The following is a 16,094-nucleotide window of genomic DNA, read 5'->3' as shown; positions in this document are numbered from 1 at the left end:
ATCGTGACAGACACAACATACATGTATGTACTTATTGGAGCATTCTTTTGGACTATCATTACAGAAAAAAAGTTCTAATTGTGACGAAACAGTTCATAGTCCCCTACACTACCCCTTAGTCATAAATGACAAGTAGTTATAGAACAAAATATACAAGTATTATTATTAAAAATGGTTGGGGTAAATGGCGTATTCTTGGCGTGCACCCAAGGGGCTGCATCGGGTATATTAAAATTCTCTCACTGGAAAAATAAAAATAACTTTGCTCATCTACATATCCAAAGAAATGTTCTTGTAAAGGGTCATTCGTAGCCCGGTGGAGAAATGCAATGAAAATCCCTAAACTCGTTTTGTGGACATAATACCTACAGAGGTATAGAATTATCTGTGCTCACATTACTAATTGTTTTAGAGATTGTGTCTGTTATTTCAAAAACTGTTTTCGAAATTCAATGACAGCATAAATGAAATAAAACTACCAATTGCTTTCACATTTCGTTCATTTACCTACCTGACACAATTCCCGTATTAGCAAGCTGTTTCCTTATCCTTGTTTGTATATTGATGGAATTCAGACTTCGTGTTTTCCTATCAGCAAAAAATCAATCCATGGACGTAACATCCACGGACAGAAAGGTTGTATCCTGGAGACTGTCTATTAAACAGATAGGCGCTTTAAAAGGCGAGGACTCAAAATTCAGAAAGTCTATCACACACATGTGTGTACTGTTCCCCAAAAGTAATCCCTTCACTGGTAAGTCGTGGTCAGCTGCAAATCATACGAATTTATAAGTATGTGTGTATATGGTAACTAGACAGTTATAATCTTTAAATCAAATATTGATGATAGACAAAAAACATAATTTTGATAAGTTCTGTGATAATAGAATAATACTTTTTTTAATACACACCTGAACAGTTGACCAATTGACAATACACCATTCCACATGGCTCATTGCAAGCGTAACAATTCTGAGGCATCCCTTCAAACTCATTCTCAACGTTAGTCATTTAAGTCCTTTTGTCAAGAATGTGACTTGTGATTTTGTTTCTTTTCTTTTAATAAAGAAACAATAAAGGAACCAAGAATCTAATATATATCTACTTTGGTGTCCGATGCTTGCTAACATACCAACACATGCTGTTTCGTCTCCTTGAAGAGTGTAACCATTCTTGCAGAGACAAGTAGCCCCTGCTGGAGTGGGAGCACAAAAGTGTTGACAGGACTTGGAGGCACACTTGTCTGAAACAGTAACATACATTACTGTTATAATTGTATCAATGTTTAGTCCTATATGTGCCAAGCATGCAGTGATAATGGTTTTTCTCATATGAGAAACGAGTCCGATAGCTTTTCATGTGTGCAAGAATCTGCCGATCTAAGCACAAACCTCGGGCCCGTTCCAGAAATGTCGTATTGTACAAAATTGAACACAAGTTGAAGATCTGTTTTACCAAATTGCCGAGAATGTATGTGATCTTGCCATATTTATTGTTATCATTTTGACGTCATAATGTCATAAAGTCATGTCATAAATGGTGTTAGAGTTTGGATAATCCGTTTTGACTTGATTGTAACTCAAACCAAGTTTGTATATATTTATGTACATTAGCGAAGACTTGTGATACAGCAGATATGCTGTTTTGTTAGAAGATCATTTATTCTAGTTTATCGTACGGTATATGTACTAGTCGTTATTCTACTTTTAACATGTTACTTTTGGAATTCGTGTACGAATACATATACCTAAAATGTGCCACATCACAATATGTTGCTCTTTTCCAGGTTTTGAATATCATATGCATTGTCATTAACGTTACATTAGTGAAACCCAGTACAACACATTCTCCCAAATTGTTCAGTATTCTTCTTCGTTTTGATACATGAATATCGCGTTACTAAATGAACCAATTTTATATATTTTGCGTTTAACTTATGTTATATGATATGCTATGACGTCAAAATATTAACATGTAATGATGTCATGTTATGTCTTCATAGAGTCAAGATGAAGGATTTTAAGAACTCGGGAACGATATGGAAAGACATATTGTCCGCGTTATTCGCATGAAATTTCATTATGTGATGAGAGTATCTTACATAAATTCATTTCAAGAGAGTCGATTAAATGAAATATACATACAAACCTTTTTATACACTTCATACAAACACTCGTGTAAGATTCCATTTATATAAACATAGACATGATAAAACCCTTTACTAAATAAAGTGTAAACAATGATGTTTTAGTTACTATTGCTTCTGCGTTATTGTGCTATATTAAAGGAAAGCTTTACTAATATACTTTACTTATATGTATTGTTATGACAGATGAACGTAACACACTGATAATTGCACTCTTAACATTTGGTAATATGTACAAATATAAATTACCATACATCCTACAGCATTTTCGTCCTATTATGACTCGTCGGGATTACTAAAAAACAAAAATTAGATATCCAAATTGTCTAAAATACTGCTGTAACAGAGGAGGAGGTGAGTAAAATCCCTTAAACTTTTATTTAAAAATTAGGATAAGAAAGACAACACCTATACGTACCCGTAGACGACGGTTTCCGAGATTTATCGAATACCTCCAGTGCGTATGGTTGTCTATCATACCTTTCTAACAGCACATACTCGGCAGAACTTTTGTACATACACAAAAGCATATCCTGGTAATCTTCTGTGACACAAAGATGTGCCTGAAAAAACAATCCAATCGTCATATTCATATCATTAAATACCTCAATTCATAGGTGCCTGAACATATTAAAAACTCCGCCTTTCGATTGGAAAAAGAACAGTGTTCTTTTACCTAGAAATCATACCATTTACTGATTATTCTGAATTAGATATCAGACAGTGATTACTAGTAAAATCATATGACACAGATATTGGTTGCTAGTTCAATCAGATGACAAAGATCACGAATTATCATAATACCGTTGAACTTTCTAATAAACATTAGAAAATACTCAGCAATTCAAGAATTATTAAAAATGCTTTTATCATATTTCTTTGCGCTACCCGTTTTGATAATAGACAAGGAAAGTATAGCTACTCCTACCATGGTATTCACAAGTAGTACAAACAACATAACATACGAGGTCAGTCATGATGTCGGAAAAGACGTAATTGTTCCGCCGATGAATTATCTCCCTTTGCTGGCCGTCATACATACAGCTTTCGATAGTATTTCGCATCCTGTCTGTCCAGTAGATGCGTCTCTCCTGGACGTCGGCGGATACGTCGCCGATCATGAGCAGACTGGTGGATACAATCACCTCGCGGTGCTCTCCAGACAGGTATGCTCGTTCTATACGGGGAGATCCTTTGTAAATGTCCGACCAGAACATGTAACTACAACGTTCGAATTAGCATTCATATTAGCAACAAGTCGCCATGGCATTAATGTATACCAGGAAATTCTCTCCGCCGTTTAACTTTGACTTTTTTCTTCCCTGGTACATAAACAACATGGTATATACAGTTATCGAATGTGAAGGACCCAATTAACACTAGGCGAATATGTATTTACCAGCGTAGGGCGAAAGTTTGTCAGTGCGACAGTTTCCCGGTATACAGTTTTGAACACAATTTATTATTCCAAATCGAGAACATATAAACATGCATGAACAGAGAACAGAGCTCAGCGCAAGGAAGGAATTATTTTGTCAATGAGAAATTTAACTATGATATATCAATTACAAAGTCATAGTTTAGGTAGGTGCTTACTAAAAGGCAAACGGCAGCCATGTTATTAATGAATATTATAGTAAAAGCAATTGTATTACTTCTATGACAAGTGGTAAAACATGTCGCTCTTCGGCTTTTACATACTATAAATTAAAAAAGCACCTATACAATTAGTAATCGATACAGTATACGAAACATTAGTTACAATACAGCTGCTTCGTCCTTCTCTGACTCATCGGTAATGCAAGGAACAAAGCGGTTGTAAGTTGTATTTATCTTAACAGTTACCCTTCTTTTGGGTCCACTGTGATGGCACCTGGTGACTCCATGTTGGTATCCAGCAGGATTCGTACCATATCTGCCTCCCTCGTAGCTCCCATGTGTATCACCAATATCCATCCTAGAATACCATCAGTACAGTACAGATTTCGGGTTATCCAATCAAAGGCTATGTTGGTATTTAAGGAACTGGAAACAGCGTGTACCGGTGACGTTTGATGGACGTTTGAAGAAGTAAAATTTGATATCTGATATATGGTTTGGGTAAAGTATTCGTAAAAGAACAGGACATCGTTCTCGGGGTCAGAGGTCAGGCTGGTAATGGTGACTCCGGTATTGAAATGCGTTATCACAGGTACGATGGTCGTCTGCTTTGATAGTTGGTCGACTGTCCCTCGATACGTGTACAGGGAACCACTATTCACGACAGAAGATTGAAAACCCGTTATTAAAGCCTCTGTAAAAAATGAAAAAAGAAATATTTTAGATGGTTGTTTTCTTTTGTGATTACCATATTGATACTTTTTCTTGGTTTATCTATATACATGTAAGAACTTGTGAGAAAGCTTATTTTTAAATGATATTCCCAATTGTCTTTCCGACCATTGTGTTGTAGTACATTAACGCAGCTGCTGAGTGTTATTTATTTCATTGACGTGTATCTGTTAATATTTTAGATCTTTTGCATCCTTAAACATAAAACGTGAAGGTCTCAAAATGATAAAAATTCTGCCAGAAAAGGTCACAATCAAATCTGTTCTTAACTTTCGCTTAAGCTTATAGTATCCCCTTCTTTACGGGATAATCTGTTATCCGTAACACAAATTATTTGACACCGATCCCTCATCATTACTAGAAATGCTTTTAGTCAAGCACAGGATGTCCCTATTAATCTAGAATGAAATCTGTGTACAAACAAGTAAGAGTCACACTTCAGCAGGTTTACCGTATATTATACTGGCGCGACACTATATACAAGAATGTATATGTCCAGATGGTTTCTCGCTGATCTTCAATATCTATTAAACATCTTTGTCATTTTTATCCTGTTGTTGTGAAATGGTGAGATAAATATTGAGAGAAACATCTGATGTGAGATCCAATTGTATATTTTTTAAAGTCAAAATAAAATTCCGTTGAGTTTTAGGCTGTACGTGATTTACCAATACATTGTTATACATATGCGAGAATACAGGTCATATAAGTCATATATATATATATATATATATTAGGATAGACCTTATCATCTTTATACTGCAGTCCACACTAGTACTTACATATTTATCAAATTTAAGTACAAATGTAGAATATATAGTGTGTAAGATGGCGAATTTTCGACTAAAATGAGAATTTACTGCGGGATCAAACTTTTTTATCATACGATGCAGCTTAGAAATACACGCTTTGTGGCCCACACAAGTGCTATCGAATGAACACCAGTACACATATTGAGACTGTGTTTAGATACATGGTTGTAGGCAACCTGGGATGTTAAATCTTTACCATATTCTAATCACAGACAGATAGGCGGTACCTGGGGTGCGTCTCTGAGAGCACGTCCTGGCAATAAATATGTTTTAAAAAGTCGCCACGATATTTATTTGAAACGCATGAAAGTACAGATTGTTAATGTGTGTATACCATAGGCCAGTGTGACGTCTACCTCATGAATAAATGAACGGGTGGACTAACCCGAGCAAAGTACACGTAGAAACACACTAAATCATTGCCTCTAAAACAGTGTTTGATATAACTTACACATAAAAACTTTCAACAGTGTTTTTTTTAAACAATTCATTACAAACGTGATTTGCTTAAAGACAAATCTAGATACTGAAACGAAGTTTCTCAAAATGTTTATTTTTTGTCATAAAGAAGTCCAAATACATATATAGCATAACCTGTTCCAGCTGGAACTGTACGAACACCTGTACAAACCTACAATGTACCTTTGTTACGAACTTCTATTTCAAACAAACAAAAAAGGTCTCGAGTTTTTTTCATGCGAAACTACATGTATGTCCACTGTTGTTACTTAATGTGTACTGATACAGGATGTAAGAGGAGGCTTACAACAAGCAATTTATAAACTTTCTCTTTGTATTATAAACTTCCACCGTAAGTTTAATAAATATTATTATTTTTATTGATAATCGATAACATTTGTATGGATATTAAGTATCTCCTATACCAACAACCTCATCTGGCTGGTTCGGTATTAGGGTATAAAAATATATAATTGTAATGTCTACAAGATAAATAGTTACGTTTCTCGCTATATATTTAGCGTACTTTGAAGCAAAAACATCGGAGATTTGTGATGATATGATTTCTAACTAAAACATAAATATGTGTAAAATAATAAAACATGAATTCTAAACAAGTATTTCATGCAGATCTAGATAAATACCCTACATATTGAACGGTTGGGGGTATAGTCTCTGAAAGCTGTGTTTATCTCAATAAGCAGATTATAGAATGAGAGTAAAGTCTCAAAGTCATCATAAGCAAAAACACATAATAANAAAGACAAATCTAGATACTGAAACGAAGTTTCCCAAAATGTTTATTTTTTTGTCATAAAGAAGTCCAAATACATATATAGCATAACCTGTTCCAGCTGGAACTGTACGAACACCTGTACAAACCTACAATGTACCTTTGTTACGAACTTCTATTTCAAACAAACAAAAAAGGTCTCGAGTTTTTTTCATGCGAAACTACATGTATGTCCACTGTTGTTACTTAATGTGTATTGATACAGGATGTACGAGGAGGCTTACAACAAGCAATTTATAAACTTTCTCTTTGTATTAGAAACTTCCACCGTAAGTTTAATAAATATTATTATTTTTATTGATAATCGATAACATTTGTATGGATATTAAGTATCTCCTTTACCAACAACCTCATCTGGCTGGTTCGGTATTAGGGTATAAATATATAATTGTAATGTCTACAAGATAAATAGTTACGTTTCTCGCTATATATTTAGCGTACTTTGAAGCAAAAACATCGGAGATTTGTGACGATATGATTTCTAACTAAAACATAAATATGTGTAAAATAATAAAACATGAATTCTGAACAAGTATTTCATGCAGATCTAGATAAATACCCTACATATTGAACGGTTGGGGGTATAGTCTCTGTCGGAATTTACATTTTAATAGCATTTTATGACCGCTATTACAAATGGAACAAAATGTAACGTCACCCGTGGGTTTTTGTGACGCGTTAAATGTTGTTCGTAAAAACTGAAAGCTGTGTTTATCTCAATAAGCGGATTATAGAATGAGAGTAAAGTCTCAAAGTCATCATAAGCAAAAACACATATTACACACAGTACGTACATATAGAAATACACATACACAAATGTCAGTCTATATCTAGGTACGGATTTATAATGTCTCATCATTTCACGCATGACTGTTTATGCTCTGTTATTTAACAAACTGTCATTAACTGGCCCAACATATCGTTATATTTTAGCACAATGGTTAGAATTTCTAAATTCAGTGAAATCGCTAATTTCGTGTCTTTTTTTATCTATTTTTTAATTTCGTTTATTCCGGGGCAATCTTCATCCGCTAACTTGTAATAGATGTGGCAGACCAACTGGTATAAATGCCAGCGCGCACCATTCAATTTGTCTGTGACACATGTGGCAGTTATACCAGTTGGTCTGCCACATCTATGCAGTTTATTGCTTAAATATACACATGTAGTTCTAGTGATTTCAATTACAGTCACGTATTCTGTAAATAGCGTTTCTGTACTGAAGATCCTGTTTTGTATAAGAGTGTTACACAAGACCGTTTAATGTTACTGTCTGGGCTGGCCCGTAATATTTAAACAGACTCCCTGTTCAAACACTCGCTAATACAAAATTTTGTTTTGGGGAATCGATCAAGAAGGAACGAAGTCTAGAGTGGTTTTGCCGCAGGGTATGAAATTCGGTGAATTCCTGTAGAAATTTTTACAGCATTATCGTAGCAAAAAACCCAGTTATCGACTAAAGTGATTGATCTTTATTCAAGCCGGCGAAATAAAAAAAAGCAGTGCCGTAAATTGTTTCTATCAATATTACTTTTCTATGGTATGCATAACTGCCATTCGTATGTTCTAGACGTAGCCTGAGTCTATGTTGACATAATGCCATTATATATAATTATTACGTATAAGAAAGGGAACAGACAATTCAACAACGCAGTTTAGAATGATTTTATCTTTGTTAGAATTTCACGCTGCCTAACAGATGTTTTCAAAATCATCTTAATAATCATACCAAAACTATACATATTAACAACCTAATAAAACTACCAGTCGTCAATCCTTTAATAACGATGTGCTACAGCCGTTTTGTATTTTATTTGGAAAAACAACATTTTTTGGAGGATTCACTAACAAAATATTTCAACAGTATTTATGTATTCCAATAAGGACTACTCAAGAAAGAATGCATAGCTCGATTCGTTCAAAGTTTATTACATGTATGTATTCGTTTGAATTTAAACAAACAAGTTATTACATATTCAAGAAAATGTAAAAGATATTCGGCCGTTTCTTTAATTCCATATTCATATTTCATACACTGATGATAGTTTGCCTATATCTGGCAAGAATTAAAAGATTATCCTAATTGAATCTCATTTATTCCGAAGAAATTAAATCCAAAGATATCACATGTTCTTAAGCTTTATGTCACGACATTTACCTACAGTATGATTATACATTTGTAATGGTCATCTCATCATCAACTTGTATCATATATGTTACGGTTTTGATCTCACGATTGCCGTGCTTCCGTTCCTTATTAATAACATCCTTCTGTGTTTTTATCTTTCAGCTTATTTATTTCTCACAATTGTTTTATATAGAATTAAAGTTTGAATATTGTCCTTCTAATAATTGCGTTCATTCTGACATTATCAATCATGACGTCAAAATGTATTGTTTATTTTGACGTCACGATTAAACGTGTTTATCTATCTGTAGGATTATGATATCTATATATATTATCTATATCCTTTATGAATGCATGCCATGCTCTAATGAAATATACAGTGTTCTACCACGTTTGCGATGTAACGACTCTTTTCATTGGTTAATACCCATAAATTATTGGACCATTTACCGTGCGCGCGAGTGTGTTTATTTATTTTCCAACAGACCAACGCTCTTCTAAAAACCTCAACCGCAAATGCACTAGTAAAAAAGCGAGTCGCAGGAATTATTTTATTTGTCTAATGAGGGTTCCCACATTTCAGTTTGTATGTAGTGAAGATTTGATAGCAGGCAAACAAAAGAAAATGTATTCAACCTCTAGATTTCTTTAAAACTTGTCAAGAGTTAATTTCCAGAATGGAATGTTCAACTGACCGCGAAGGTGACTAGAAATAGTGTTTTTAATTCTGTCAAATGTTGATTTCATGTGTTGACAACCGATGTCAAAAGATTGGTGGTTTTGATTGTATGAAATAAACATCTGGCACAAAGCATGACGTCAGTGTTTATTGTTTATCGTTTGTCGACCGCATAGCGACTAAACATTTCAAAAAATACTTTCCCAATATATCTAGGTTAAATTGAACTGCCCACAGGATCAGACATGATAAAAACGCGCAGCTTGTTCTGAAATGGAGATATGTAGGTATCACGTGTTAGTGTGTGCAAAAGAACAGCATAATTTAAATAGTAAGATTATATCTAGGCCACCGTGCTTATCAAAGGGGCATGACTACTGAGGTAGCCACGAAAAAGGCTTCCATCAAATTTTACTTATATATTATGGTGAAATATACAGCTCTGGATTCGAAAGTGTTGGAAAAATTATCAACTCATTATATTTCAAATATTTGTTCACCCTAGTTATATATTCATCCATAATTAACTCACATATGTTGATTATTTCTCAAATGAAGTAGTACAGGTAAAGGGTGTAGGCCTTCATATTTACCTAGTCGAACATTACTAATACACAAGCCCGTTACGCTTTGCTACATGTAACACTGGTATGGGCAGAGTAAAGAATACGATACTTACCTAAACCTGTTGAGCACGTAAACGAGGAGGAAACAACTCTGAATAGCTTTATTATACAACTGGTGCATATGACGTCGAGTAACCCAGGTAATAAAGCTATGGTCGATCACAGATATATGTTACTGTGCTAAGTTTGGCGTCATAATGATAACTAAAGTTATAAGGGGACGATGGCCCCTGATGGTGGGGTCACTCAAAAGCCCTCTTACTCTTAAAGTGCCATCTCACTGAAATGCCATGACATTGACATGAAAGTATGACACGCCAACAGGTCAAATTTATTCAGACAACGGCCTAAACAGAGGTACAGTACTCAGAGAGACAGTGTCAACCACCTCGAGCAAGTAAAGGGAGGGGAAGGGGGCGGAGGTCCCAAATGTTGCAAAGTGAAAGCGGATTAATTTAAGTTTCTTCAATTCACGCAATCAGATGATACAGAAAACAATTTTTTCAGGGGTTTTCACATAATTTTCCCCATACGATAATTAATTTGGGTACACTAGTCTTATTATTTAACTGAATATTCATAGGAAGTATTTTTTAGGTATGACGATGTTCATGTTATGAACAATACAGGAACCGGATGATGCTGACATGGTGTCAACTTCTCAACTTAATATTGAATAATATTGAGGTGCTCTGTCATCGTTCGGCAACCACGAATGCATGTTTTAACGAATAAATACAGAAAGATACACTCCCAATATTTAGTTTTAAACAAACATACATTATCTACGGTTTGTTAAATAACACATAGATTACATGTAAGTATCAAAACACAGGAAAACGCCAAAAGTATATTTTGAACAATTTGAATGCTGAATGCTTATACCAAACCTGTTTTAGCCATGCACATAACTTGATATTAACCTACTTCTTACGTTTTGAAATCATGTTAACTTCTTCATTATCTGTGTATAAAGTCTAAATATATATATATATATATATATATAGTTTTATATATATATATATATATATATAGTTTATAGTGTAAAAAAATGTAAGAAACCAATTGCAAGGTGTTGTACATGTAAGATTATCATTGAATGTAAAGACTACGTTTTTGCAAATGGTTCCAAAATAGAAATTAGATCAGACATTAACTGTAATTCTAAGAATGTTATTTACTCTTTAACATGTAAAGAAGGTGGTGAATTTTATATCGGACAGACCGGATGTGAATTGAGAATACGAATGAATGTACATAGACAACAAATGAAGGACAATGAACTATGCTTTTTAAAAGTTAGCAAACATATGCATCGATGTTCTAAAGATGATTTTCATGTGTTACCTATTTACAAACTGAATAGCGACGATGTAGTTGCAAGAGAAATTAAGGAAAATATGTTTATAAAAGTCCTTAAACCCAGCCTGAATGCACAATGATTTTTGCAATGTATTGTATGTAGATGTTTTCTTTGTCTTGGTATTGTTTGTGACGTCACTATGCTTGTTTATTTATGACGTCATTAAAATTGTTGACTATACAAATATTGATGACGTCATGTAACCAACGGTGATAAATAAACATCAATGAAGATGCCCTAGAAGGCAGAAAGGCCTAGCGGACGATCTGAAAAAAATGTTTTTATTCTATATTTTCCTTCGCAAGGACTTATTTATTTATTATCTACCATATATATATATATAAATATAAATGTTGTAAGGACAAAAAATCTTTATTTATACGGAAAGGTTATTGATAAAACAACAATAAAAACGTATTTTGCAATCGACAAAATGTACAAAAGTAAACAATGGCCGACTTACCTTGTGCTGAGAGTTCTGTAAGAGTAACAACCAAGAGGTACCCTAGTACGTACCCAAACTCTGCCATCTTATAACTCCCCCTTGATGGGTCGGCAGTGAGAAGTCGTACGCACATACACGTATATAAAATCTATGAACAGACGAGGAAGGTAACGTGACTGTATTTGCAGGCGAGAGTTGATGGGTGGATACGTCTATAGGGTGTTGACGTTCGGCACGACTGCTTCTAGGTAACATAAGTTCAGAAAACGTCGGAAAATATGTGGTATGATATTTCTGTGAAACTGATAGTTGATAGTTGACTTCATTCTGAATACATACTATTTTATAACATCTTGAATACCTTCGTGTTTCGTGACTTGCGTCTTGTTTAATGCAATGGAGGTTATCAAAGGGGATATTTAAAGTGTTCAGTTTGTTTAACATGTCACGCATATATGTTATTTTCTTTACCTGCTGGCTAAATTTAGATTCAATTCAGTGAAGAGAATGAGCTTGTGTAATACAATATATATATATACTGTATACCCGAAAATTTTCGCTGAAGTTTAATTTTCGCCCTTTTCACCTTTCCGTATTGAATAGAAAGAACATCTTAAACCTAATGATTCGTCCGAAACATCTCAAAGCCCTTCTGTTCAAGTTAAGCTGGACAGCTATTTGTCGTTCTTCACAAATAAATATACAAACATTTACCTTGTATCATATTCATCAGCATATTACCTTCTAACAGCATGCCTTAGTATGAAACCAATGACCGCCTACAACTACAGTATTCTGTGAAAGACGGAATTACCCATGATTTCGTAAGTATTTTACGTACAAGTAGCTGTATGCAAGGCTATCCTGCTCATTGAGTTAAAATTTTAAAGTAGATGAACTAATCTATGGCTTATTCTAAGTATGTGTTTATTTCTATAATTAAAATTGTTATCGGGAAAGATTAAGGTAGGCGAATTTCTGAAGTACATGTATCTACATATTCCGTCTTTTCGTATTGCAGAGTTATCTGCTCTTGTGAGCAGGTATTGATTGTTACGTCTTTTCTTTGTGAGAGTAACGTCATACATTTTTGAGAAAACGACGTAATTTTCCCACACAAACCAATGACGTAACAATCAATACCTGCTCACAAGAGCAGATAACTCTGCAATACGAAAAGACGAAATAAATGCATCTTAATTTTTTTAATGAGATTTCGTCATATGTGCACACGTTTCTATTATATGTTTAACTATATGACGAGCAGTACAGCCTGAAAATGAATTGCAATCCTGAAACACCTCTGGAAAGTGTTGACATTTAATAGTGTCCTTGTATATATGGTCTTTCAGGGTTCATATACTTAGACGAAGGCAAAATGTAATGAGTAACACAAAGACATAAAAATGATTCAATTATACATACGACGGGCAAAGCTTACATACAGCTTGATCGTGTAAGTTTTACTGGCGAATTAGCAATATGTTACAAGGCCGGTTCACAAGCAAAAACCCTATTTTCAGTACAGAGCCGGCAATGCAACGGTTGTTTACAAAACCGATGAAGCCTAAAGTCCTAACAAAAACAAAGTATGGGCTCTGGGAATATCTCCCATAAGTATACCAGCTTGTTAGGAAAATATATCAGTAAAAAAAAAAAATTGAAACAAAAATAACCATCAGATTTCCTAAATTTGTGTTATGATAACATTATGTTGAATAAACATTCATCAGCGTCATCAAACAAGGATAGTTTGGTCACATTTTAAAAATATTAGTTATAAGCATTTCGGCGAGAATAGTTTCCATATTGTAAGGAAATGATTATATCATCTAAAAAATAATAATTGCATATTTTGTGTAGAACTATTTTTATAGGTGGAAGGACTTCTTGCTTTTGCCTCTGCATCTATTAATTAAAACATACCGTGACCTGTTTACCGCTTTACAGGCAAGAACACAAGTCACGTGACAGGCGATAGCGGCAGTTGAACACATTTTGTCAGAGGCCAGAGGTAAGAAGTTTTGTTCCTTTTTTATTGTCGACATAGTTCAGTGATTTTGTTGTCCTTCTGGGAAATTCTTAACTTGAGTGAGTCTGAGGTGTTGGTAAAGTTTATGGGAAAAGGTGGCGGGAAAGTGAGTGACCTAACTTCCCTTAATTTCTCTTCCCATTTGACGTTGGAGCGACCTGAGGCATTGGTACTACAAACTGGTGGAAATTATGTTGATTGTTTAAATCCGATCCCTCAAAGATCGCGAGTAATATTGTGGCTGTAGCTGAGTGGATGGTGTTCAGGTTTGGAATACGCCATGTTTGCATTATGCAACTTCTGTTTCGTAAGTCAACGAGGCACATTCCTGTCGAGGTCTACACTGGCAGAGTATGTACAGTGGATAGGGAACTGAAGGATCGTTTGTCGCATAGTCATTGTATTCAATACTTCATGCACAGGGGATTGAAACAGTGTGAAGTTAACATGTTTACGCCCGACGGAGTCCATCTCAACCAGCAGTACGGTGTGCCAAAATATGTCCGCGTCCGCAGTGTTCGGAGTGCAGCTATTCAGACGTATCGTCGATGCTAGGTATGCTACACAAAGTGAGTAAACATTTTAGGATAGCCTAAGCGGCGGTTTGTCACGGCTATTTATAGCCTAAATGTGTGTTGCGAGATGTAGCGTCTGGGTAGTTTGTCGGTAATAGTTTGTAAATAATACTATACTGTACAGGTAATATATAATTTGTATTGATGGTGAATTTTATCAGTTAGCCATTTCACAACGGGCAGGTTCACAAAGGCTCTAAGATTATAATACCATATGGATACAGTATCCTTGTACGTACATCACTGATTTTTTTGTGTGATATATCAACGGTTGTACTTGTAAATTACGAACAATGGTAAAGCCTGTCGCAAATTTCAAATATCTGTACCGGATGTTACAACCACTAATATTACATCAGTGACATGTGTATATATACTAGTCATATTGTTCATAAATCTATATTTACATTTGCTCTGCATCCTTTCATTGCAATGCATTGAGAAGGCAAAAGTTGTTGTGAGACTATAACAACATTTGCTATAGCAACGTCATCAATCTCTATTGTGACGTCATCAATCATCAATTTCATTGTTGTCAAGACTTAATTTGCTGTACAAAGAACTCATCGAAATAACTAAATAGAGCGTAACTACTCTATCAAAATGTAAATATAAATAATATATATTTTAGCAAACACATTTCTATTGCTGTCAAATTTACATAAAACTCTGCCGGCCTTTATGAAGTTTGTCATCATTAGTAATGCGTATTGTAGGACCATAACAACATTTGCTAAAACATTCATTGCTTTAATAAGTTCACTACAAGTTTAAAAATTTAAGCCTTATATCATACAAATGGTTGATAACGACACCATTCTTATGTATTTATCAATATGATGTTCACAGCCTTCTGACCAGGTATTTGGAACAACCTCTCAGATATCGACGGCTTAAGGGTACTGGTTCAAAAAAATCGTTTTCCTTGACTTAGTAGACACTTATTAAGACTTAAACAAATTGCTGATTAACAACCTTTTAGAATATAAATTTATCAATGGGATGGTATGTCTTTAATGTTTAGCCAGGTGTATACTATTTTAGACCCCTCAGTGCATCAACGGGGTGTAATGCATCGAAATAACATTGATCACACACATTTCTATGCAATTTTATGTGTTTACTCTTATTTTGGTGCACTAAGACACGTTACTGCATTAGAGGGTCTAACAATGTTATAACGGCATGACTTTATTAACATTATGTTCAATCCCGTTTGAGTTTGGCGAATGATCAAAGACCGGAATGCCCAAGGATAGATAAACTTAACGCGATGTTTATCAATTATCAATGGACATCTCGCGAAATATTGAACAATTTGCAACATACTGGTACCCATTCATACTTTGGTATCAAAAGGTATGCGAAATATTGAGTACATCTAACTTTTTTCTCAATATGACGTGTTTTAACTATGAAAACATGTGTAACACAGTACGAAACTATATAACAAATCAAGCATTCATATGCACATATCAATAGTTATATGTTAATATTTTTAAGAAATAACAAAGATTATTTTGAGGTGATATAGCATACGACACGAAATGTTGAAAGTGTACAGTATCAACCAGAAAATATAATTTGTTTAAACCCTTATCATTTAATTTAAACACATATCACACTTTTAAGTACATAGTTAATGAAAGCTTACTCATTTCAGATAGAAAAAAAGAAACAAAAATAATTCTACACAAAAATACAA

At 34.4% G+C, this 16,094-nt stretch overlaps 2 protein-coding genes across 4 annotated transcripts in view; both read right to left on the bottom strand.

Annotated features, from left to right (window-relative positions):
* The window catches only part of LOC110441807 (low-density lipoprotein receptor-related protein 4-like), a 98,223-nt gene that overhangs the window by 57,405 nt on the left and 24,724 nt on the right, over positions 1-16,094 (bottom strand). The window lies entirely within an intron of this gene.
* On the bottom strand, positions 522-12,799 carry LOC110441821 (low-density lipoprotein receptor-related protein 5-like). The gene is made up of 6 exons (XM_021485089.1): positions 11,801-12,799; positions 3,992-4,439; positions 3,112-3,367; positions 2,565-2,709; positions 1,133-1,243; positions 522-769 (listed from the first exon to the last, which is right to left on the bottom strand). Exons 1-6 carry the CDS (start codon positions 11,913-11,915, stop codon positions 603-605), a joined length of 1,242 nt encoding a protein of 413 aa, XP_021340764.1. The 5' UTR covers positions 11,916-12,799; the 3' UTR covers positions 522-602.

The sequence above is a fragment of the Mizuhopecten yessoensis genome, unplaced genomic scaffold (assembly GCF_002113885.1).
Source record: "Mizuhopecten yessoensis strain PY_sf001 unplaced genomic scaffold, ASM211388v2 scaffold1883, whole genome shotgun sequence".
In the NCBI taxonomy this organism is placed as follows: domain Eukaryota; kingdom Metazoa; phylum Mollusca; class Bivalvia; order Pectinida; family Pectinidae; genus Mizuhopecten; species Mizuhopecten yessoensis.
The sequence above is the reverse complement of the archived record's forward strand: the minus strand, read 5'-3'. Positions and strand labels throughout refer to the sequence as shown.

Excerpts from the sequence above, each read along its gene's own strand:
- LOC110441821 (XM_021485089.1), bottom strand. The coding sequence starts at position 11,915 with ATGTGCGTACGACTTCTCACTGCCGACCCATCAAGGGGGAGTTATAAG. Across the intron at positions 4,440-11,800 it reads TACAGAACTCTCAGCACAAG|AGGCTTTAATAACGGGTTTT; the intron begins GTAAGTCGGCCA and ends CATTTTTTACAG. Across the intron at positions 3,368-3,991 it reads ACAGTGGACCCAAAAGAAGG|TTACATGTTCTGGTCGGACA; the intron begins GTAACTGTTAAG and ends CGAACGTTGTAG.